The sequence below is a fragment of the Motacilla alba genome, chromosome 9 (genome assembly GCF_015832195.1).
Source record: "Motacilla alba alba isolate MOTALB_02 chromosome 9, Motacilla_alba_V1.0_pri, whole genome shotgun sequence".
In the NCBI taxonomy this organism is placed as follows: Eukaryota; Metazoa; Chordata; class Aves; order Passeriformes; family Motacillidae; genus Motacilla; species Motacilla alba.
The window spans coordinates 1,203,837-1,226,891 of record NC_052024.1 but is presented as its reverse complement, the minus strand read 5'-3'; the positions used below and the strand labels follow the sequence as shown (position 1 = coordinate 1,226,891).

The 23,055-nt window shown below is 39.6% G+C and overlaps 1 protein-coding gene across 3 annotated transcripts in view; it reads right to left on the bottom strand.

The window, feature by feature from the left end:
* Positions 1 to 658: 658 nt before the first annotated feature.
* The window catches only part of CAB39 (calcium binding protein 39), a 42,161-nt gene continuing 19,764 nt past the window's right edge, over positions 659 to 23,055 (bottom strand). For 2 of the 3 annotated variants that reach the window (XM_038145608.1, XM_038145607.1), the window contains exons 2-9: positions 20,960 to 21,116; positions 13,258 to 13,422; positions 9,331 to 9,449; positions 7,237 to 7,405; positions 6,474 to 6,533; positions 4,989 to 5,054; positions 4,031 to 4,174; positions 2,559 to 3,235 (exon numbers count right to left, since the gene is read on the bottom strand). In XM_038145608.1, coding sequence (XP_038001536.1) covers positions 3,047 to 3,235; positions 4,031 to 4,174; positions 4,989 to 5,054; positions 6,474 to 6,533; positions 7,237 to 7,405; positions 9,331 to 9,449; positions 13,258 to 13,422; positions 20,960 to 21,073 — 1,026 coding nt within the window. In that variant the 5' untranslated portion in view covers positions 21,074 to 21,116 and the 3' untranslated portion in view covers positions 2,559 to 3,046. Of the gene's footprint in view, positions 3,236 to 4,030; positions 4,175 to 4,988; positions 5,055 to 6,473; positions 6,534 to 7,236; positions 7,406 to 9,330; positions 9,450 to 13,257; positions 13,423 to 20,959; positions 21,117 to 23,055 lie in introns of all 3 variants that reach the window. The other variant, XM_038145609.1, reaches the window with a different exon arrangement.

Here is a 23,055-nt window from a genome sequence, read left to right as displayed (position 1 = left end):
CTGGGATCTTCCTGTCTGTGAGGAAGAGAAATGCCAACACTTCTACAGAGGCTCAAACAGGTGTGGGCTCCAGTGGGGGCTACCAAAGACCAAATATTTCTGTCTGCAAAGTAATTATTTTCTGAAAGGCAACTTCTTGAATGTTGCTGAACAAAATCACCTGCAGAACCTGCACCAAAAGCTCCTGAATGTGGTTTAAAACATAACACTCTCCTGATGTTTGCCACACTGCATTAGCTGGGGCAAACACATTACCTGTGACAGCAGCTCCAGAGGCAGCCCATTACAAACCCAGCTCCTGAAAACCAGAGAGAAGTGAAGGGCCAACTATATCAACCAATCCTATCAGGTCCCGTCTCCAGCCACGACGCAGGAAAGAGCATCTCCTCTTTGCCCTTGCCAAAAAGAAACAGAGCCAGCAATAATCATACAACAAGGCAGGGGAGGCTACCAACAATAAATTAAAATTGATTGCATCTTTAATGCAGCACTTTGTCTTAATCCTTTAAAAATGTTTGTGCGAGCCAGAGTTTTTCATGACTTAAAATGATTTTGTATTTGAAAGGAAGAAAGCTGAGCCACCCTAAGGCAATAAGGGAAACCTGATGCACATCCACAAGAAACTGATCCTCTTCAGTAATACAGTAAAGAACACGCATTTTTCTTCAAAATTTTATTTTAATTTAAATTATGGGGCCAGCCAGATTTTTTGGGTACGAAACATTTTCTTCAGGAGAAATGAAATGCTACCACGGAAATAGAATTACAATTGTATACATCTCTCATTATTAAAAAAAAAAAAAAAAAAAAAAACAAAAACAAACCAAAAAAAAGCTTGCATTTAAATATGTTTTAGTAATACCCTTAAGCCTTCAAGCAGATAAGAAACCACTTCCAGAACAAGTTTTTTAATATGAACAGCACATCGAAGGAGCTTTAATTTAAATACAACTTCTTTTCGAAAGCCAACATTCAAATGTTTCCACATATTAAAAAAGTCACCATAGCCATTGATTCCAAGGCCTAATATAGAGAAACCTCTATCCCAGTCCAAATGTTTTCACTTCTTTACACATAGAAATCTTTAGCACATCTACATCTTTCTAAAGAGGAAGCCTTACATGTTATGGTGAGTAACTTGGCAAATAATGTTTCCTCCCCTCAGCTATGATAAACCAAAAAATAACAGACTGTTAGTACTGAGCTACGCCACCTCATGCCAGCTCTGCCTGGCATCTCTGGGAAGAGTCAGCTATTTTCTTTCCTGCAAGCAAAATGATTCTGTTTGCAAAGGACACGTTAAGAACTTTTAAAAGACCAATTTTAATGTTAAGAGCAGTTTTAACCAACCGAGTGAAAACACTCCCATTTTCTGGAGCTCTGGGATTTTCCTTGTGAAGGCTTTCAAATCAGCTGAAACGTCACTGATTGTGAAATATTTCAAATGGGAAGAGGACAGGAAGCAAGAAACATTTTCTGTAGCATTCACAATCATTCAGTCATGCAGAATTGGAACTTCCAGACCCCAATCCACGAGTTTTTGCTTGGTTGTGATCTCAGCGTTACTATATGATGGATAGATACAATTTTAATAACATCATTTAGCTATATTTAGTAGATTCCTTTTGTACGGTCACAGTAACAAAAACATGGTGCAAAATCAGTTGGGTTTTCTGTTTGTATAAATACTGATAGTTTGCAGCAATAAAGAACGAAATCAACAAAAATTAGATCATTTTGTTATCCTAGGACCCCTATGAAATTGCTTCTTGAGGTCGGAGGGAATCAAATCACTCACACAACTATTGTACTGAGTTATTTACTGTAAGGAATGACGCACTGCAGGCTCCCCAGAAGTCAGAGGAATCAATATTCATTTAGCATAATCCTTGCCATTTGCAGAGCTGGTGAGCACAATGCTAGTGTAATTAAATAAGGCCAATATTATCTGGTAAGAATGTAGCAGAAAGGGTTCCAGTTCTCTGTTTCAGCCTACCCTAATTGACGGCACCCCATTAGATACGTGAACACAAAGAATTTGTTTGGGTTTGGACGTTTGTTTCCTTTTAAATGCTGAGTATTTAAGATTGTTAAATCAGCATTTCCATGTGATCTGAAGTATTCAATTACATATGAGCATTCATTTTGCAAAACTCAATATTAGGTAATAGTTACAGACTAATACAATAACATTCCTCTGCTGTACAAATTAAATCATATTTTAAAGAAATGAGCAGCCTAGGAGTTATATACAAAAGAAACCAGCAAGCATTGTTGAAATGAAATGCAAAATGTCACTGCTAGGTCTACTGTCTGAAATACCTTTAAAGTAAAATTAACAAAAACCCTTAGAATATATTTCCAAGTTTACAAGTCAAGTCTCAGAAAAATCAAATGTCAAAAAAAAATTCTATAAAGCAGTGAAAGGCATATATACATTTTCCTTATGAACCTTGAGATTTCACTCTTTTAAAAGTTGCTAAGTTTCAATACCAGTTTATTTGCAAGACAACTGTTTATCCCAATAAGCTCACATCTTAGATACATTTCCCCTTTGATTACAAATAAAGCACTGCACATTTTTTTTTTTTTAATCAAGGCATATAATCTTATACTATGGTGCCAGGTATGCACAGGTCACGTTGTGCTCATTATCTCAAACAAGGTAAGTGCAAACATACAGATTTATTCAGATTTGCAAGCATGCAACCTGTTACTTAACTACATGAATACCTTCTCTCCTAGACCAAACTAGTATCTATATGTTTGCTTTCACGAACCTAGAATCTTTCTTTTCAGGACTCCTAAAACAAGCAGTGTCTTTGAATTCTGAAATGACACAAATATCAAGAAAGTCCACATTGTGCAAGAAAGCAGCAGCTATGTTTCTCAACTTGGACTAAAAATGAAAAGAGAAAAACAAAAACCGTTCACTGAACAGCAGATTAGCAGTAATGTTCCTCATGAATCGATAAGAGTGCCTGATGCTGAATATCTAACAGCAAATGCTGAATTTGGGTTTAATATTTTAAAGGTTTATTGGAGTTTAAGCTTCTTGCTGTGCTGGTCTCTTCAAATCCCTGATCTGTTTAACTAAATAGGTCTTCTCATCATTAAATTGTTCATCCTCGGTCCTGTCATTCTGAAACTTGCTGAGGAACTCAATAAGTTTGGTCTGGTTCTTTAGAAGGATGTCTAATATAGGCTGTGTCTTGTTAGGATTGGCTACAAACACCTGCAAGAAAATAAAAGGCATTGAGCACAACAGCAAGAAACAAAAGGTTAAGTTAAAAAAGAAATTATCTAACAAAATACTGATGATGATGATAAATTAAACTATGTTTTAATTATTCCAGAATCCCACCAAAAAAATTGCAAGTTTCTTAATAAAATTTTTTTTTTTTTTTAAATCAGGACATAAGCTGAACATCAGTACCAAAGTAAATCTAGTCTGTGGGAGGTGACCAGCCTCAACAGCCTCTGCAGAAACCACTGAAGACACTTTATGGGTAAATTCTATGGCAAATGCATGGTTTCATATCATGGGCAGCATGGGAATCTCACACTTCACTGCAAAGTTTCAGACCTCCAGTTATAACTCTTAGCTGCCTGTCTGCTGCAAAGTCAGAAGCCATCTGTCAAGAGTTCAAATTACAATTCAGGTGACCTGACTGAAATACTGCTCTCTTTCAGAGATCATGCAGTGTGACAAAACCACTTCTGAACTCCATGGTTTTGTATGGAATCATGCATTCCTCCTTATCTTCATGCATTCAGTTCCAAAAGTTTCTGAGAGATGTTACTCTGACAACCCCATGGAAGTCCCCAAGTGGTTTCTAAATGGTTTTCAAAAGATATCCAAGATACCTTGTAAAGATGGATCATAATCAAGCAGACATCAGTGCTCCCTTTATTTAATCACTTAGCAGACATTAAGGTCAGCTCCATTTAGGCTCAGCTAAGCAGTTTACTCAATTAAACAACTTCTGGACAGAGGCCTTCTGTTTCATGGTGGGCTTCTGTAACATACCTTGAACACATGGAAGGCCTCAAACTGAATGTTACGACTCTTGTCTCGTAGAAGGTTCATCATTAGCTTGAGATTTTCAGGTTTACTGATGTACTTTGTCATAATTGTGAAGTTGTGTCTGTCCAGTAACAATTCGCCGAGAAGCTGAAGGCAGAAAAGAATGAAAAATGAAAAAATTACTAACAGAAGAATCAACTCATGTATAAATGCTTTCAGACCCCTGAAGTGGTGTGGTGCTCTGTGAATGCAGGAGATAAAGTAGCCACACAACTAAGTGCCCTAAATTTCCATGTGCAGGTGCATTTTCCCCTTATTTCAACAACACAGCTTCTTCTTTTCCTCAGAAAGTGAAAAAATCACACTTTTTCCCCTTGCTATGAATTGGAAAGACTTTCATTTTTTGCCCCATGACTTCATTATTTTTTTCACTTATATAGAAGCTATTCAGCATAGAAAGAATGCCTTTAAATAAAACCAAAAGCCCAATAAAACAGGTTAGTACATCAAATGAAATATTAACCGTTTTTTTGCTACCTAAAGGGTTTAAAAGGCTTTTGCCCACAAGGATCACCTTTGCTGCAAGCTCTGCATTACATTTATGCTCACTATTTCTTACCTACTTGAAGGTAAGATCAGTATGGCTTTAGGCACATCATGTGAATCTTTGCTAAATTATTTAAATGCAATCAGACTTGTTGAAGGAAAAAAATCAACAAAAATAAAGAAACTTGAGGAACCATTTCTTCTTAGGGAGAGAAATTACTTTGGTCTGGGCTGGACACTAAAATATGCAAGGACTGAACTAAAAAAAATTACCTGATCCCAAGAACTAAAATGTATGGAGAATTAAAATAAATAGCATTCAAGGCTGTTACAGAAGCCATTTCAAATAAAGTTAACTCACACTGAAAATAAAGGGAATCTCCTTGCATTTCAGAAGAAAATAAAATAGCCTTACCTTAAGTGACTGTCTCTTCGTCACATAATTTTCTGAATGAAGTAACTTCTCATATTCACTGAAGAACTAAACACAGAATAAAGAGAAGGGTTAGGACTTTTTCAAGTGTCACAGGCATCTTCTTCCAAATTATTGCAACAAAGTGGAGAAGATGCAAATCCCTAACAAAACCAAACAGAATCTGAAATCTCAGTAGGTTCCTGGAAGTCACTACGTTGTCACTACTTAGGCTTTTAAAGCCTATACAAAGTTAAATACTGAATATGCTTTCAAAAATATGTATTTACTCTTTCAAGAGACTTTAATGTTTAGACCCCAGGGCAGTGGAAGGAGTTTCCTCATTGTTTCTTAGAGAAACAGGCTGTGCAGAGCAGCTGTGGCTGCCCCATCCCTGAGGTGTCGCAGGCCGGGCTGGATGGAGCTGCCAGCAATCTGCAGTCGGTGCTGTGGCAGGGGCTGGACCAGGGGATGTTTGAGGGGACAGCTCCCAGTTCCCAATTCCCAGGGACATCCTGGAAAGCACGGCACGGGCTCCCTCTGCAGGAGAAGCCAGGCTGGCTCCCACAGGACCACGTTCAGTCTAAGACTCTGATGTCTTGCACTCACCAGAGCAAACTGATTTTTCAATTTATGCAGGGTTTTTTACAAATGCCCAAGTGACCAACTAGAGCTGCCATTCAGTGTGTCAAAACGTGAGGACACGTCAGGCAGGACTAAAATAAACATTTACTTTGCACACTCTTTAGGTTTTTTTAATATTGTCAAGTTCCACTATTCATGAGTAGTCTAAGTTTCATGGCTGTTACATTGTTAAATACAGTTTCACTGTGACCTTTTTTAAAAATAAATTGATTAAAATCTCTTAAAATTTCAGATATGATTACACAGCAAGAAGAACTTTGCTTCAAAGTACATGAAGAGGTGAACTACATATCAACTCCACACATCTAATTTCTCAGAGCCTCTTAACTGGATCCCAAACAGTGCCTAAACCATTATTCAGTAGATATTTCAAAGCTAAAGCAAGTAGTCAAAAAGGGAATAACATTTTTTGTCTCCTGTTCAATGCTGAGTCACTCAGAGGAGATTATTTGTGATTTAGTGAACATGCCTGGAGACAAACCTTTAAAAATCAATGTGATTCCAAGTTTGTTGGTGTTGGTTTGGTTTTTTTTAATTGCTTGTGAAGTCTGTGAATTTTAACCAGAGTAAGATTTAAACACTTAAATATCTTTGTGGAACTGGTTCTGAATAATCTGTTGAAAGGCAAAAAGGATGGAAGTCATGTAGTTGAAAATGTAGGATAAATGACACTCTCTAACATTATTTGTTTTGACTTTTGGGGGATAACTGAACCCCAAGTTCAGTTGAAATATTATTGTGTGGAAACCCCCAAAACCAGAGCTAAACAAGGAAAAAACCCGATTTCTTCAAATAAGATACACAGCACCAGAGAGCTCTAAATATGAAAAGGTGTCTGCTCACCCTATCGTAATGTTGTTCCAAAAATTCTGCACTTAACAACTTGTGTCTTGTAAGCAAATCCTGTAAGAAAGCACAAACCCAGTACTGTCACCAAAAATATTTAAACAGTACAAAGACATGCTCACACACGTAAGACATTCAATCCAAAATTCTGCTATTTCATTAAACAAGCTATTTTAGCACATGAATGCAATTACCTGGACACTGCTCGGGATCTTGGCATCACTTAGGAAAGATCTGTGATGAGTTACTTTAATTCACAGAGAAACAGCCTGTGAAGAGTGCTATTTATGGATCAAGGCTACACCCTGCACACAACTACACACAACTGAGTTCAAGACCCACCATTTGATATTGATTAACATCATGCTTATTGTCCCCATAACTGATTGTTTAAGGGACACAAAAATTGGGCCACAGAAAATTTCCCCAGACAAAGCAACAGCATCAGATATCCTCAGGAGGAGCACAGGAGGAGCTGAAGACACAGATTTAAAGCCCCTGGCACGGGAGCACACCTGCATTCAGGTGATGCATGATACAGCTTACTCTCCAGAACAAAATTCTGGGGAGCAAATGTAGTGTATGTATGTACAGGTGTGGCTTGCATTCTGAGAAAAAAGGAAGAACAGCGTCCAGCTCACCCATCTGCATCACACCTGTTTTCTTCCCCTCTGCCAAGGCTTGTTTTGCCAAGAACACCACCCCCAGCAGTGGGTGCCCAAGGCAGAGAAGCAGCAGTTGCAAGGTTTGAGGGAATTACCTTGAAGGTGGCGAATGCATCCGACGCAATGTCAAACGTCGACATCTCCACGTATCGGAAGAAGTCGTAGAACTGCTCCGACCACAGGATGATTTTAGCTAGTGGCTCATGCCTGATGCATTCTCTGAGCATTATCCCACAATTTAGAGCAATTTCTGGAGATTCGTACCTACAAAACCCAACAGAGCTTCTTTATGAATCTATAAACTTTCACAGGTTAGCACTGCAGCACCACGCTGCTAATTACAGCGCTCAGTACTATCAAGTAAACAAACCCATAACAATTAGATGTACTTATTCCTGCATTAACCTCCATTTTTAAAATATTTCTACTAAATACTGCTAAAATAGCTGCCAGTTACAATTACGGCCAATTAAAAGGATCTTCACAAACGGGGAAACAAGACTAAATAAAAATACTTTCTTTGCCCTCTAGTTCCACACTGGTGGGATTGCAGACAGCTGGAAAAGCAGTAAATGATTTGCCTTGAAAGCTGCTCACTTAAACATGACAACAATTCACATAAAACCTTCCATACGAGCATGAGGGGTTAACAATACTGGAGATAAATTCAGATCTCCTCCTCTATTAAACCATTTCTCAGCATCACTGGCTGCTCTGCACAGCATGGGTTCCAGCTTCTGGAGCAGTCACAGCCTCTCACATGCCTTCCTGCCTCACACCTCCAGAATGCTCCCTCCTAAACCAGTGCAAGCGAAATGAAATTCTCCACAGTTTCAGGAGAAAAGCATCATTGTGCATACTGAGCATTAACTACATTACCCTACAAAAAAACCCTGAAATAATTTTCATTAAATTCTGCAATATTCTCCATTCAACCTGTCATGGAGATTTGAAATCTACTGAACTTTTTGCAATTCATGCCAGAGTTTAAATTCACATAAGTTTGTCTCAGTTGGATATCAGATGTAACATGTAAGCTGCTAAATGCCCATTTCAAACATCCTGACTTATCAATATGAGTTTCAATAACCCCTGTGAGGATAAAGCTCTCTGAAGTGTGATAACACAGACTAAAAGTGAGCACCAATGTGTTGCAGCCCTCATTCAACCACTTACCAATGGGAACATGCTGAAAAAGCAGTTTTCTTTCTCTGCATCTCAAGTATCTTTGCCTTCTTTTGTAAATTATTTTGAAGAGCACTGAATCAATAATTTCTTTTGCATTATGCCACAACTAATATTTTCTTTTGTCCCTCTGACATTTAAATGACATTACAGGCAAGTAATGCTACCAACAGGCATATCCCACTGAGATGAGTGGCCCTTTCATACACCCTTGAGTTATCCCAGTAAGTGGAATAAGTACTCCTCAACTACAGCAAGCTTAACCAGAAGCTGTAGCCAGATTTATAAATGGCTGTATTTTTTTAATTGTTCAATAATGTTTGATGAGCTTGTCTGTCCCAAAATAACACAGTGGAATTGCAATTTACAGAACTTTCTTAATTCATGTTACTAGAAATGCAAGCAATTATTTTTGCTTTCATGTTTGGGAGCTGCAGCTCTACATGTATTCAGTATGGCAGGACCCTCCAGTATCCAGCACTCCAGATATTACAAGAAGAGAGGAAGAAACAGTTGTCTGACACAAAAGGCCATGGATCGCTCTTTTTTTAGTCAGGTTTGTGGTGGTGTGTTTGTGTCAATACAGCAATATAAATCACTATGAATAAGAATTCTAAGACAGGCCAGCAAACTGGAAATTATTGTGGTTAAAAGGAAAAAGAACAGCCTTAAACTGTTGATGAGTAAGTTCACAAGAGAATACTTTGAAAGGCTCAAATAGTATATTGAAAGGAAAACATCTTACTAGCCCAGTAAGAGTATTTCAGAGTACTAACAATTCTCAATTTTCGGTTCTATTTCATGCAAAAGTAGATGGCTGGGGCTCTATTTCTTAAATTTTCCTTTACTTAGGGGAATTATAGACCCCAAAACCAAGGAAAAAGAAAATAAAATGAAGCATATTGCAAAGGAAGAGCAAACACGTCAGAACTCACTGCTTCTCCGTGCATTTTCAAAGCCCTTACTTCATGTAAAAGCATATTTATGCTTCACAGTGCACATACCCTTTTAATAGCATGAATAAGATATTCTGTTGAGTGCAGATGTATTCAACTGTGGGAGTTCTTGTACCAATTTGTCTTCTGAGAATGTTGTTGAAAATTTGCGCAACATCTTTCTTGCCCTGTCAAAAACATCAGCAGTTAAACACAAAATATGGAAGAGTCCACAGGCAAGTTAACAATAACCATTATCATCACCTCGTGCAGCTCTACTGGGGGTTCTGCAGTTCAGGCAGCCTCCATACTCTGATCTTGGCCAGATTCTCTTTCTTTATGCCCATTTCAAATATGCCAAAGCACTCAAAACATGACACCACGTTGCAGGCACATCACGGGGAATTTATGATCAGAAGTAAAGCCAGCTGATGTTTCATCAGGTATTTCTATGTAGCATCAATCTCCTGGGCTTATCTGATACTTGATTTTGCTAACAGCATAACAGTTTTTAACTGTGCTCTTGCCTAGAAGTGTATTTCTTCAACATTCCATTATCCTCTTCCCTTGTCTAGGGACACACAATGCCACCGTTAAGAGTGTGCAGAGCATTTGCAACTGCAGTGTTAACATCCAACTTAGAGCTGCAACTTATGAAAGTGGAATAAATAAATGAACGAATAATATACACAGAAATCATCCACTGACCTAAAATGCAAGTCTTACGTTTTTCAATGCACAACAGCAGTATAAATAAGGCCAGGATGCTGGAATTCAGCACAAATTATACACACAAAAATTCACAAGCATAGCACCAGACAGTGTAAAAGGAACTGGAAATGTTCTTTGTTGAATAAATACACATCTCCTGTTTATTTCTTCTGTAGGACCACAGCTGAAGACAACAAAGTGGTAGACATCTAGCAAAAAAGTGGTTATAAACATAAACAGCTTCCACTGTCATTCAAATGCACCACTTAAAAGCCAGGTTTCTGCAATTAACTGTTTATTCCGGACTGCACAAAGACACCTTCAGGATTATGTGTTATCAGATCTATTCCAGAAAAAGACCAGGCCAGCTTGTTCTAAGCTTGGACCTGCAAATAAAGGCCTGTTAAGCAACTCCACCTACAGGTTCCCTGAATGTTCTACACCAAACCTAGATGTATATAACGTTTCTTGACAAGCTCTAGCTGTGCTGTAAATCTCCTGAGTAACACCAGGAAGCTTTTGAGTAAAATGCAGGGCTTATTTAACTAGCAAGAATTTTAAAAACATCATCAATTATTTAAAATTCTTTCAGTTTTCTAATCGGTGTAAAAAAGACTGCATGAGAAAAAAATGAAATGTTTATGAAAACGTAGGAAGACTGGAGTGTTACAAATGGCATGTTTGTGAATTACCACGGACAGTTTTGCTGGAGTGTTGTTTTCGGGATATAAGAGATTGTTTGTAAACCCTTGTTTTCTCAATTACAATTCCATTGAAAGCCAGCCCAAAGCAACACCAGAACTCTTTGTTCTGACATGAGTAGAGCAGTGTTTGCAGGAATTGCTTTACTCAAACTCCACATAATATAATCATCAACTCCCATTCAGCAGCGCCACGCTGGTGGTGGCGTTTGCCTCGCAGTCCCCAGCAAGAACAGCATTTCCTTCTCATCCATCCCTGAGCTGCCCGTGGCACACTGCAGCCCCACAGCCAGGTTTGGTCACTTTCTTGTGCCTTGCCAAGTGACTTCATGGCCCAACAAGGCCAACAGTCATGACGGCCAGAGGTGAGAGGGACACTGTGCTTGTATTGTCTTCTCAGCAGAAGGATTCAGCTCCCCTGGGCAAAAGGCAGCTTTGTTTTGGGTGGGTTTTTTAATTCTTCATTTAAAAATGTCAAAACAACAGAACAAGAAACCCAGATTCACCAGGGATACCATCTCTATCAGGGCAAACCAGCAAGGACATAACTGGTAAGTGTTAGGACTGGTAAGGAGATGGTTGTGTTGACTGCTGTACTGGAAAGGAAGCTTCCAGGGAAGGGCAACACTTTAAACAGGCCTGGGCACAAGGCAAGAGCTGGACAATTACAGTTTTCTTCATTTAAACATCCAATTTGTTATTTTTCTAGCTTTTACTTCTTACTTTTCTATGGGTTGTTTTCACCGTAGCATTTCAGATTCGGGCACATTTGAGACAGTAAAGAGTCACAATGAACAGTCCCTGTCTATTGATAAGCTGTCTATTCCTGTTCTACAAGGAAATCTTCTTCAGAAGTGAGACTGAAAGGGAAAAGGAGTTTGGCTCGTCACTGAATAACCTGCAACTGTGGTGGGAAACTAGAAAGAAAAAATTCCAGACCCACTCTTCAAGTTTAAAAACCACCAGAAAATCAAATATGTATTTCCATCAGTAATGGAAAAATTGCTTCAAATGCGGTAAATCCACACAGACATTTGGGATATCAAAGGCAACATCTGGCTGGCTTTGTAACAGCTGGGAAGCTGGAGCACATCTGGAGCACAGGTGTGTTCTATTAATTCTAGGTAACAACAATAGCTGGACAGTCTGCCAGCTGCCAGCCATAAAAAGCAGACGTGGTCCAGCCTAGAAAGCATGAATGACTCGTTCTCCCTCCAAGGGGAACCATTACATCCTCCTGAAACAAAGCAGCACAAGAGCCACAGGCAGGAAACAACTCACAATCTTTCCATGTCCCCTTAATGAAAAGCACAGTTCTCCTTAATGAGAGCAAGCCTGTGCAAATCGTTCTCATTCTTCATTAGCAGGAGATAATGAAGGTTTCCTTTGCTAATAACTGGGCTGAGTAAACACCAGGCTGATACCAATCTAGAGGTCAGCAGAATCCAGATGACGTTTCACGGCTTCCTTTCTTCAGCAATTAAAGGCCATCCCAGTCCAGCATTCCCTCTCAGCTTTCCCAGGTTTCCTTGCTTATTTAACAACCTGAATGTTTTATGTATGGTATAAACACTTGTGTGGGTAGGGAAAAAACACCACTGTATTACAATTAAACACAAATCAGAGGGAGTTATGGGTGGGGTGGAGGGGAGAGAAGAAAGAACAGGGAAGAAAGCCATTGTTTTTGGAATGTCAAACTACAATAGGACTTTAAACTGCTGTGTTTGTATTGTGAGCAACTTGTTTATGAACAATCCCATTTTTAAGCAATCTTAAGTGGGATGATCTTTATGGTTGAGGCTGTGGAGTGAGATACATGGATTTGGCTCCTTTCCTAGACAACCACACGCCTCTTGTGAGACCTCAGGGAAAAGAGAAAAATCCAATTGTACTGCAACATCTCATACCTAAATAGGATTTTTCTCCATGGTGCTAAATTATTCCATGTGATGTGGTGACAAATGCCACAGAGGCTTGTGGAGAGATACCTTTAAATATAAGTAAGTATTGCTATTTTGAATTGATCAAAAAAAAAATGTGTTTATTTTTTTAATAAACAGAAAAAAAAGACAAGGAAACCAAAAAGGTTGCATCACTTGTTTCTAAAAAGAGAGAGAAATACTGGACTATTAATAAAACTAACAGCTTTAAATTATGTATTTAAACTTCTTATAAATGCTACAATAATTCTATTACTTTTCCTAGTACGTTGATGTAGCAAGATGAACACAGAGATACATCTTGCAGTATTATGGTTTGTGCTCACTGCAGGGTTACTACTAAGAGATTAACCCTTCTGTGCACACAACAATTCAGAATTATTCCGTAATTTTAACAGAACTGTACCCCCAGATCAGAGGTTTGTCTGCTTCAAATCTGTATTGTTTATATGCCTAAATTCACAGATTTCATATTCCATAGTTGCTCAATCTTCTATGCAGTTTGGAACAGTCTCTTTCTAATGGATGTGCCATAACCACAAAATAAAGGCAGAAGACTGAAACATCTTAAGCAAAGTGGTAGGAACTCAGATGTGTTTATTTTAACATAGAGAATGTAAGAAATGTCAAATCTCCTTTCTTACCTCAAAATCAATGAGCTGCAAGTCAGCTACTAGGGTACTAAGAAGACCACTGTTGTATAGCTCCTGAGCAAGCTGTGCCACGGCTTCTGTTTGGGGTTCCTTTTCATTCGTGCCATACAGGATTTCTTTCATGGCAACAAGGTTTTTAGAGACCTCCTCCGTCGCCTAAAGAAAATGGGAAAACAATAGTTAGAGAACAATGCCATTTGTCTTTCTGACTGCATACTCCTTTATGCTTAACATCTGCAAACTTCCATTGGGGGGGAGGAATAATCAGGAAATGACAATCTGGTAAAAAAAAAACAATAGATATTCTTTCTGCAAATAAGACTGTTTTAAGACTGCTATTTAAAAAAAAAACAAAACCAAAAAAAAACCCCACCAAACAATACAAAGCAGAGGCAAGACATACACAATTTAGTTACCAAAGGTTAAAAACTCTTCCTTTTTATTGCCTTTTAACTTCCAATTCAAAAATCCCCTAAAGAATAGCAATAGGATGAAAGGAACCTGACAAAATTTCCATTCTGTAAAACAGCTGTCCAGGATCAGACTGGAAAACATGACAAGGAGCCTCATGCCTGTGCCTAGGGAACTGCTCAGAGACACCAAGCATATTCCTCCTGTAGATTTTGCACACATCAGGTTTTGCCAAATACTAGCCTCCCATTCCAGTTACTGTGGCTGAAGCCTTTCCAACAAACAAAACCTCAAGGAGAACCAACTTTAACTTTCAGGTTATCTCAGCACACAAGAACAACGTGGCCAACAGACCCAGAAAGAGATACACTCAAAAGGACACAATTAAAGGTCTAAAACCCCTCCCTGCTTGAAGCCCACTTTACAGAAGCCAGACAGGTCTGACTTGTCACTTGTGAGGAATTCCTAAGTTGCCACGATGAGCTGGAGCAGTATTTAGCAGTGGAAACACAGTTATCTCACAAGTAAAACAAAAACAAAAACAAAAAAATCTAACTCTTAAGAATACTTCTAAACACCCACTTCTGAATCTTAAAACATAGTTGCATTGGACCAAAAAAAGAACTACTCCTTTCAATATATATGTTTACTGAGCTTGGGGGCAAAATGCTGAAAATTATCATCACAAATAGCTGGTTTAATTATAATGGTTCTTCACATGCCTAAAAAGTCTGAATGGTTTGTAAGTGCACTGATTTTTAGTAATTAGATGAACCTGCCAACAAAGTATGTAAAGTATTTAATGTAAAGTACTTTAAAGTATTCATGATTGATAGCTCACAGAAAATTAATAAAGTGAAAAAATTATCACTTCCTGGATATTGCCAGTCTTATAAAGGATGTGTAAAAAGATTTCTCATTTGTGCTTATTATCCAGAGAGGCTTAGGATCAGCATGACCCATGCACTATTTGAGCTGAAGCCATTCCAGCTTTGCTAGGTATGCAAGCAAGGATTCCATGACCTTTAAGGAGGCTCCGGATCATTTTTAGCTCCTCCACAACTTTCCACTCCCTGCTGCCTCCCTCTTCCTGTTCCTTCAGTTCCTAGTCCCAGTTGTCTCCTCCTCAACTGAAATCCCAAGGGATTTTCTGGGCACTGCTGGTAAGACAGCAAGAAGCAGGTCTCAGTAAGACCACTTTGATTCACGCCAGCTCCTGAAGAGGTGAAATGGGAACACCAGCTCACCATGCTGGAGCAGAATTACACCACACAATTGTTCTCTGAAATTCAGAGGAAACAGCTCTTTTGTAGAAGAGGAACATCTGTCAGACATGAAGAAGAGATATCTTTGATGGATGGCAACCAAGGGAAGAGGAAGCAAAGTCTGTCCTTGCACACTAATGTAGAAAGCAAGATGAAAGAGGAAGAAAGGCAGCTCAAGTAACTGCCTATTTCAGCTGAAACGATGGCAGTATCCAGGGCACGCCTGCCATTAAGAAGGCAAGTGGAGAATTTGTCCTCCCAAAACCCCAGGGAAGAGGACAAGCCTCCCAACCCCAAAACTTTAATAGCCACACTGGAGGGCTCTCCCTCACCACCAGCCCAAGGCAGACACGAGCAATGGAAATGCTTGCAAACCAGGCAGAAAACAATGCAGGGTTTCCAAACACTGAGGGTTTATAAAACCAAAAAGCCTTCTAGTTCAGCATGAACATACAGTTTGGGAACTTCAGTAAGAGACAGGAGGACTTCAGTGCTCTTCACAGCTGTCAAGACCACCTGCATGTGCTTCCCTGGAATTTGACATGGCATGAAGCTTTAGTGGGAAGCAGCAGTTAAAGACAAAAAACCATCGAGTCACTGACGTTGGGAAAGACCCTTAAGCTCAAGGCTGCCACTAAACCACATCCCTAAGAAGCAGCACAGCTTAGGCTGGAAGGCACCTCAGGAGGCCATCAGGATGCCCGAGGCAGAGCCACCTCAGTCCTGCCAAGCTGAGCAGGCTGATGGCCAGCCATGCTCCCAACAGCTCCACGGATGGACACTCCACCCCCTCTGCAGGCAACCTGTGCCAGTGTCTGACCACCGCGCATCAAAGCACCTGCCTTGCATCACTCCAGCTTCATTTCGGGGAATCTTCTGGAAACTGAGGTTTTCTGGAGTATTATAGCAGTAACCAATGTCTATCAATGCACAACACTTCCATAAAATATAACATCCTTATAGTTCTTCTACTCCAAAATTCAACATCAAAAGGACTAGAAATAAACTACTACAAATTTCTAGAACCTCCTTAGACTTGTACAGTCCATGAACTCTCAGACATATTCCAAATACAAGATGTGCAGACCTATTTTTGCCATTTCAGATGCAGAATGGAATTTAGATAGTTGCACTGAAAAATATAATGCTACATTAAATATAGGTGTGAAGAGTCAAGTAAAAATCACTAAAAACAAATAAAATCAAGAAAGATAAGAGAAGCTTGGCTAGCATTCCTTGCAAGATTTTCTAAGATACTGAGATCTAAATTCCCTAATGCACTGCTTTCTTTTAGGAGAGGAAAAAAATCTCTGGAGAGAAAGATCAAAATACACAATGAGGTTCATCCAAAAACCCATGATCAAAAGTGGAACTAACACTCAGACAACATATGTACAAATATATAAAATAAATCCCAGTACAATATATGACCAGGGTGTATTTTATATATACAGAATACCTATACTGTCTATATATTTTATATCAGTATCAGTATATATAAAACAGTATCTATTTTATATGTTAAATTTATTTTTTTTTAAGTATTAACATCTGTATTTATATACTCTCAACACTGATTAGGAGCAACCTGAATTTTAGAGAAAAATGTCATGGCGAGTCATTTGAAATTTAATGGTGTCAGAAAATCAATACCATCTGAGGACAAGTCACACTATAAAAGTTAAATGTAAAGCAAGGAAAATAAAGAAAGTACTCACTTCTCTATGTTTATGAAGGACAGGAAGATACTATTTACAAATAAAAGCAGACACTATGAAGTCACACATATGACTGTTACACCAGAATAGCTGCACATCTTTATAGCTATGGTTTTTGCAGCCTCTGGAAAGAGCAGTGAAATACCCTAAAATTTAGTATTTCCTTAAACAGTAGGCAGTGCAAACCCCAAATACTCTATCTAGAGTTGTACAGCTGGATTATTTGGGGTTTGTGAACAGTAGAAAAAGATAAAGAACACATGGCCAGTCCTGAAATATTTCCAGAGAGCTTGGCAGTCTCCAGACCTAGGGAACCCCAGTGGCTGGGGGCTCTCTACACATGGATAATGCAGTTACAGAAACTGCACTGTTAATGAAAACATGCATCAAAAAGATGAACCAGATACAGCTCTGAACCTGTACAGGGTGAATAATTTTAGTAGTCTAAAGCAGTATCTACCAGAACTAAAAGCATTATTTCAATAACTACTTAAATTGGCTAGATTCAAAATGCTTACAAAAACATACAATTCCATAAATGTATTAGTAACTACATCAGTGCAGTAGCACATTTAAAGGCCAAAAATTATTGTATGATGTTCCAGTGAACATTTAGCATGGAGACAGCACAGAAAAGTTCAATTAGAAGAGCAGCATGTTGTCTCACCTGCCACTTCCTAAAGAAGGCTCATCTTTACCCCCTGAGTAACAGCCCCACACTGGAGGCCAGGCACATTACTTAACCTTTAGCCTTCTTTCAACCACAGATTAGTTGTACACACACGCGTAACAAATCCAGGATTTTACTGCTTTGTGAATGACAGCATTAACTCCCTGAATGAAATCTGACCTATGGCAGTATGGCACAGCACCAGGCTGGCACAGCTGAGCCAAGCAGCTCGTGGTGCTGCCATCACACAGCTGTGACATCAAGGAGAGAGGCCAACCACGCCTGCAAGGGCCAGCCTGCCTGGGATCACAAGAGGGCCCCAAGAACCCCCCAGCAGCCCAAAGGGAGCTGCTGGGACCAGGTCAAGCCAAGGTCAGAGGGTAGTGAAGAACAGCTTGATTGCATGAGTAAATATTTACCTGCACCACAGTAAATGTGTGCCACACACCAAGTGAAGTGCAGTATGAGAAAAATGCTGGGATCAGCCCAAGAGGAGGAAGAGATGTGAATAAAGACTAACTAATGGAGCAGATCAAGGGTAGGTCCTGCTTATGGGAAAGGAGGTTTCCTTTCCCTTCCATTTCAGCCCCCCTTCTGAGAGAGCACAGGTAATGGAGAACAAACAGCATAAATGATGAACACTTTTCAGTTATAAAGCACTTGGCATCTCATTGCCCTTCCCAAATACTGACAGGCAGCAAGCCACGACCTCTGTGCTAAGCACAGCACTACAGCCTGCAAGCACCAGAGCCGTGGCACAGAGGGAGGTGCCAGAGCCACAGCCCAGCTCCCCCAGCCCAACTCCCAGCTCCTAAACGAGCACCACATGATTAAAGGACATTTCAAATGACCTGGAGAACTACCTGGTTAATTTTTCTCCAGTCTTCACTAAGCTCAAGCTAGATTAACGTGTAACTAGGATACACTTGAATTTCAAATTTTTGATTATAAAACAAATTTTCCAGTATTACAGGGCAAAATGTTTCATAATCAAAACATTACTATTGTTTTACATCTTTTACTTTGAAGAATATCTTCTATTTTGATTATAAATAATGGACAGGAACATACACTGTCCAAGATTTAAAAACCTTTATTACCTCCTTTGATTTTTTGTTTCTGCTCAAAAAACATGAACAGTTTTAAATTTCAGCCTAAGCACTGACAAAATTAGGAATTCTACTCAAACATAATTACACTTATAACTTCCAGGGAAAATTATTTGTCTGATTTTCTTATAAATCTGTATTTCCAATTGTGCAACAAAATTGTTAAAGAGCATTCTTCACATAGTAGCAAACTCAGTATAAGAAATGAAAGCGTGTAAGAAAAGTAGGCAGTCCCTTAACCCAATGGGTATATATATATAACCATATATATATAACCAATACTGAATATTTAGCATGCTGACCCAGCACTGAAATTGCACTGTTGATATGTAACAGGCTGCAAAAGCATACCCCTGGATCAAACAGCAACAATGACAAAATTACTGAGACACACTGCATTTTATACAAGTCCCATCACTAATAAAGTGAAGTCATAAAAACAAGAACAACCTTTGCATCCTTCTCCCCTTTTAGTAGCAGGCAGCAATTTTTGTGCTTCATGTAGAGTGAGTTTTTCTATTTCTGTTGCACTACTAGCCACAGAACCCACCCTGCCACCAGCACAGAATTCTTCTCCAAAGGAGGCCAAAAAGCTACATAGCAGAAAGGATCATCATAATATAAGGGATAATGAAAGAGAAAAAGATGCCTAAATACAGAGATATGGGCATAAAGAAATGTTCATTCTTTTCTAATAAAGGCTACTGTCTTTTAACTCCAAATTCACTCTAGTCATTTCTACAGACTGGACAGGAAGAGGGCACAAATTCAGAGTGTTTGCTTACAGAGCTGTGCCCCCAAAGATCTGATGACTGGTCCATCAGACATTGCAGAACTTTCTCCATCAAACCAGCAAACCACCTGAGCTAAAGAGTCACAACCAGAGTCACCTTCCTGAAGTCTTGACTTGCCAAGGAAACAAACACTTCCTGATGGATCTCTGCATGGAGATGTGGACACTGGTGGTGTGAGTGCTGGGATTCATCAGCTCCTTTGTGAATAGCAAGGATGATGGGGAGCAGCAGTACCACACCCAGGCTCATTCCCCTGGATGTCAGGATTTAGCCCTGCTCACACCTAAACTAGAGAATGTGGATTGCCTTTGTTCTGCAGGCACAACGTGTTACGTTCTGTCTGACACAGGAAAAACCACTCCACAGGCTCAGTGTATTACTTCTTGTCAGAGCAGCAGCCTCACAGAAATGAAGTCTTTCAACAAGATGGAGGTGTGGGACTAAAGGCCAGCAAGAAGAAAGGTAATACCAACCTTCAGCTGCAGCACCAGGAACACAGGCACGTGCTACAGGACACAGCCACACACCGTGGGATGAGCTGCTCTGCTCCCCATTAGGGGTCCCAGCAAAAAGAGGACACAAAAGAACACAGATTTTAAGACCAGGCCACATCTCCAGGAACAAATAATGAGGCCAAGATAAAGGAGGCAGTGCCAAGTATCATCAGAGACTCTTCAGAATGCACTTAATCCCTCCTCTCCTGACAGAAGGCTCTTTTAGAGATAGAGGAAGAGCAGCAGCAAATGAAAACCTTCCAGCCTTCACACAAGCCTGCAGAACAAAGTGTAACTTTTCTCTACAACAGGAGAGTAGAAGCATCAGAGAAAACTACTGTGGTACAATGCAAGACACCTGAAACACTCCACATGGTGGAAAAGGGGTAGAAGATGCTAATTATTAAAGAATAGCAGAACTAAGATGGCAATTTAATTAAGACCTTTAGAAGTAGTAGCGCCAAATGTAGGTGAAACAATGTAGAAGAGCTGGCCATACTCTGCTTAAAAATATGGGTGGACATGAAAAGATTGTGACTAACTCCTCTATGGGACTCAGTGGATGCCAAGACTGGCACATAATAGTTAAATAATGCAGGGAGAGGCTGCAAGGAGGGCGCTCATCTCAACCTCTGCCACACTAGGTGGGATGAAGCTGCACACAGGCTGACTTTGAGGTCAGTTCCTGTAAAGCTGTAAAAGCCAGCTGAGAAGTAAATGACTGGGGACAGGTACACAGCCTGAAGTACAAGACACCCATGTAACGGAAACTGCACTAGCACAGGAACTTCTCACACCTTACTGCGGGCTGAAGAAGAGGCAGGAAAGCCAAAATATATTCTCTATCCACGAAGACACAAAGCTCTTCAGCTTCAGTAAGAGACACTCTGCTCTGTACAGATTTGCGTGGACAAGCAGAGACACAGCTACCTGTGCAGTAGTGAAGGCACTGTGGTGGTCACAAGCCCCAGAACACTGTGCAGCTGCAAGCTGTTTATTAAAAGAATGCAATGTCCTACCGTTCCAAATGGTTTTAAATATCATTATCAGCTGCCAGTGGCGTAAGCCAACCAACCAACAGGACACACACCTGTTCAAAGGTACATAAATTACCCTTTATCAGAGTATTAACCACCAAAATAATTCCTAAACGTTTCAGTTTCAACAGCTGTAAATTCCCCCTTTTCCCCACTTTCAAATACAGTTTAGCAACTGGAACATCACAACTGTACCTTTTCTGCCTTTTTGTCAGAGATGTCTTGTTTTTCTAGAACTGCCATGCTCTCCTTCAGGTTTTTCACTATGTCTGCAGGAGACTTGTGGGACTTGCCAAAGGGGAATGGCATGATTGCAAACCACACAGTCTTCCTTCTGTGGCTCCTGCTTCACCTGGAAAAGGAGGAGAAAGAAAGTACATCAAAAATAGAAACTTGAACTCTGCATAACAACACACAAAGATCAAGAGAGAGCAGCAAAGGTATTCATACATGGAATAAATGATCCTTGACAGGTGAACTAGAGCTTGCCATGACAAACTTAAATTTTTGTATTTCTATTTCTTTTGAAATACAAGATACCTATCGAAGAACTCACATTAACATCACCATCTTACGCTTCAGGAGCAAATTGAAGAGTACATTAATTATATCCAAAGCCACATACTGCACACATGCCCCATATGGGCAAGACTTACAAGGATCAATTATTCCAATTAATGCTGTCAAGCCAAATGCCTTCTCACACAAGGTGTTTGACACCAGGCTCCTAGTGTCTCAGGGCCCTGAAATGACTGCCCAGGTACCAGATTCACTCTGTAACGAATTTGCAAATGCAAAGCAGACCCCAAGGTGTGTGCACCTTAGTGCAGGACCCACAAACACAAAGCAGGCAAGGCTACAGATAGCAGCCTGCTCCTGTCAACACACCTGGCACGGCCTGGCATTCTCAGATCTGTAACCACACTGAAATACAGTCTCACCCTCACCCATTTTATGGGAAATAAAATTTGACACCTAGCAGGGATACATACAGCACTTGGAAACATTAAAACCAACACCTCATGTGTATCCTTCTCAAAAAGATAAAATATGTCTTACAGGAGAAAGGTTCCTCCCCTAAAAATATCTGGCTCTTGAATCCAAACACATTTATTCTTCTGTATATTTACACATATTTACTTTTACACACACATATACCTACTCTCTTCTGTGTACAAAATAGAAAAGTACTACTGGAATAAATGAGTGTACTGAAGCTTTTGTCACTAAACACATACACCCACATTTAAACAACATTAAAACCTTCTTAAAAGTGAATTACATGAAGTATACTTCTACAACTCTAATCAAGACAGACGAGAACAGGAAATCCTCCATTAAAAATGCTGACAGTGCTACTTCTGCTAGACACAAAAGACAGCTGGAGCTGGCAGAGCAGAGCAGAGCCTGCACTGTCATTCCAAAGAAGGGGCATTACCCGGACAGTTGAATTTCTATCTCCCTGCAGGGTCTGTGTAGCGAGTAACAAGCCAACTCTAACCAGTACACGTTAAAGGTTCTTATCTGACACGATGCACTTTGCTCCTTGATTAAAATACCAGCTCACCCAGCAGGAACTCCAAAACCTTACTCCTGATCTTACTCAACAGTTTTGATCAGGGATGAAAAATCCCAATGCAATGCTATTTTTGAGTTCTTTTTATTTTTCAAACAAATAAATTTGGCTGGCCCAAGGGCAACAATTTAAAGGGTAGGAAAAGAAGAACTTGGATCTTTAGCAAAGCAAATTTCCATAAATAGAGATTTTAGGTAAGCAGTTACAAAGATCATAGGTTCACAGTTCCATGCCTACAAAGGACTTAAAGCATAAGGTAGTTAGTTTTTAATTAGCTTGCTTCCAGAGAGAAGTATCAGCAGGAAGGTTGAAACAAGACCTTCCACCAGCCATTTCCATTCTTTAACAGATCACAAGGACTTTCTGTTGCATTTATTTTATAGTATGTGTCATAACAGTACCCTCTCATTCACAATCTGCATAAAGAAGGGTCTGTAACACTGAAATTACAAAAGCAGGGGATAAAAAAAGAGATCAAAAAGTGCCCTCGGGTCTTTCTTTTGACAAGAGAATTTTATGCCTCAAACTTCATCACATCTAGCGGAACAGAAACCTACAGCTTAGAAAAGCACCACTACTGACTGTTATTTAATGAAAATACAATGGCATTTAAAACAATATTTAAGGAAAATTATGGCATTGTCACACAGGATTTTTTTTTTTAGAGAGAGAAAGTGTGAAAGTAAGCACAATTTCCCCACAACATAGATGACAC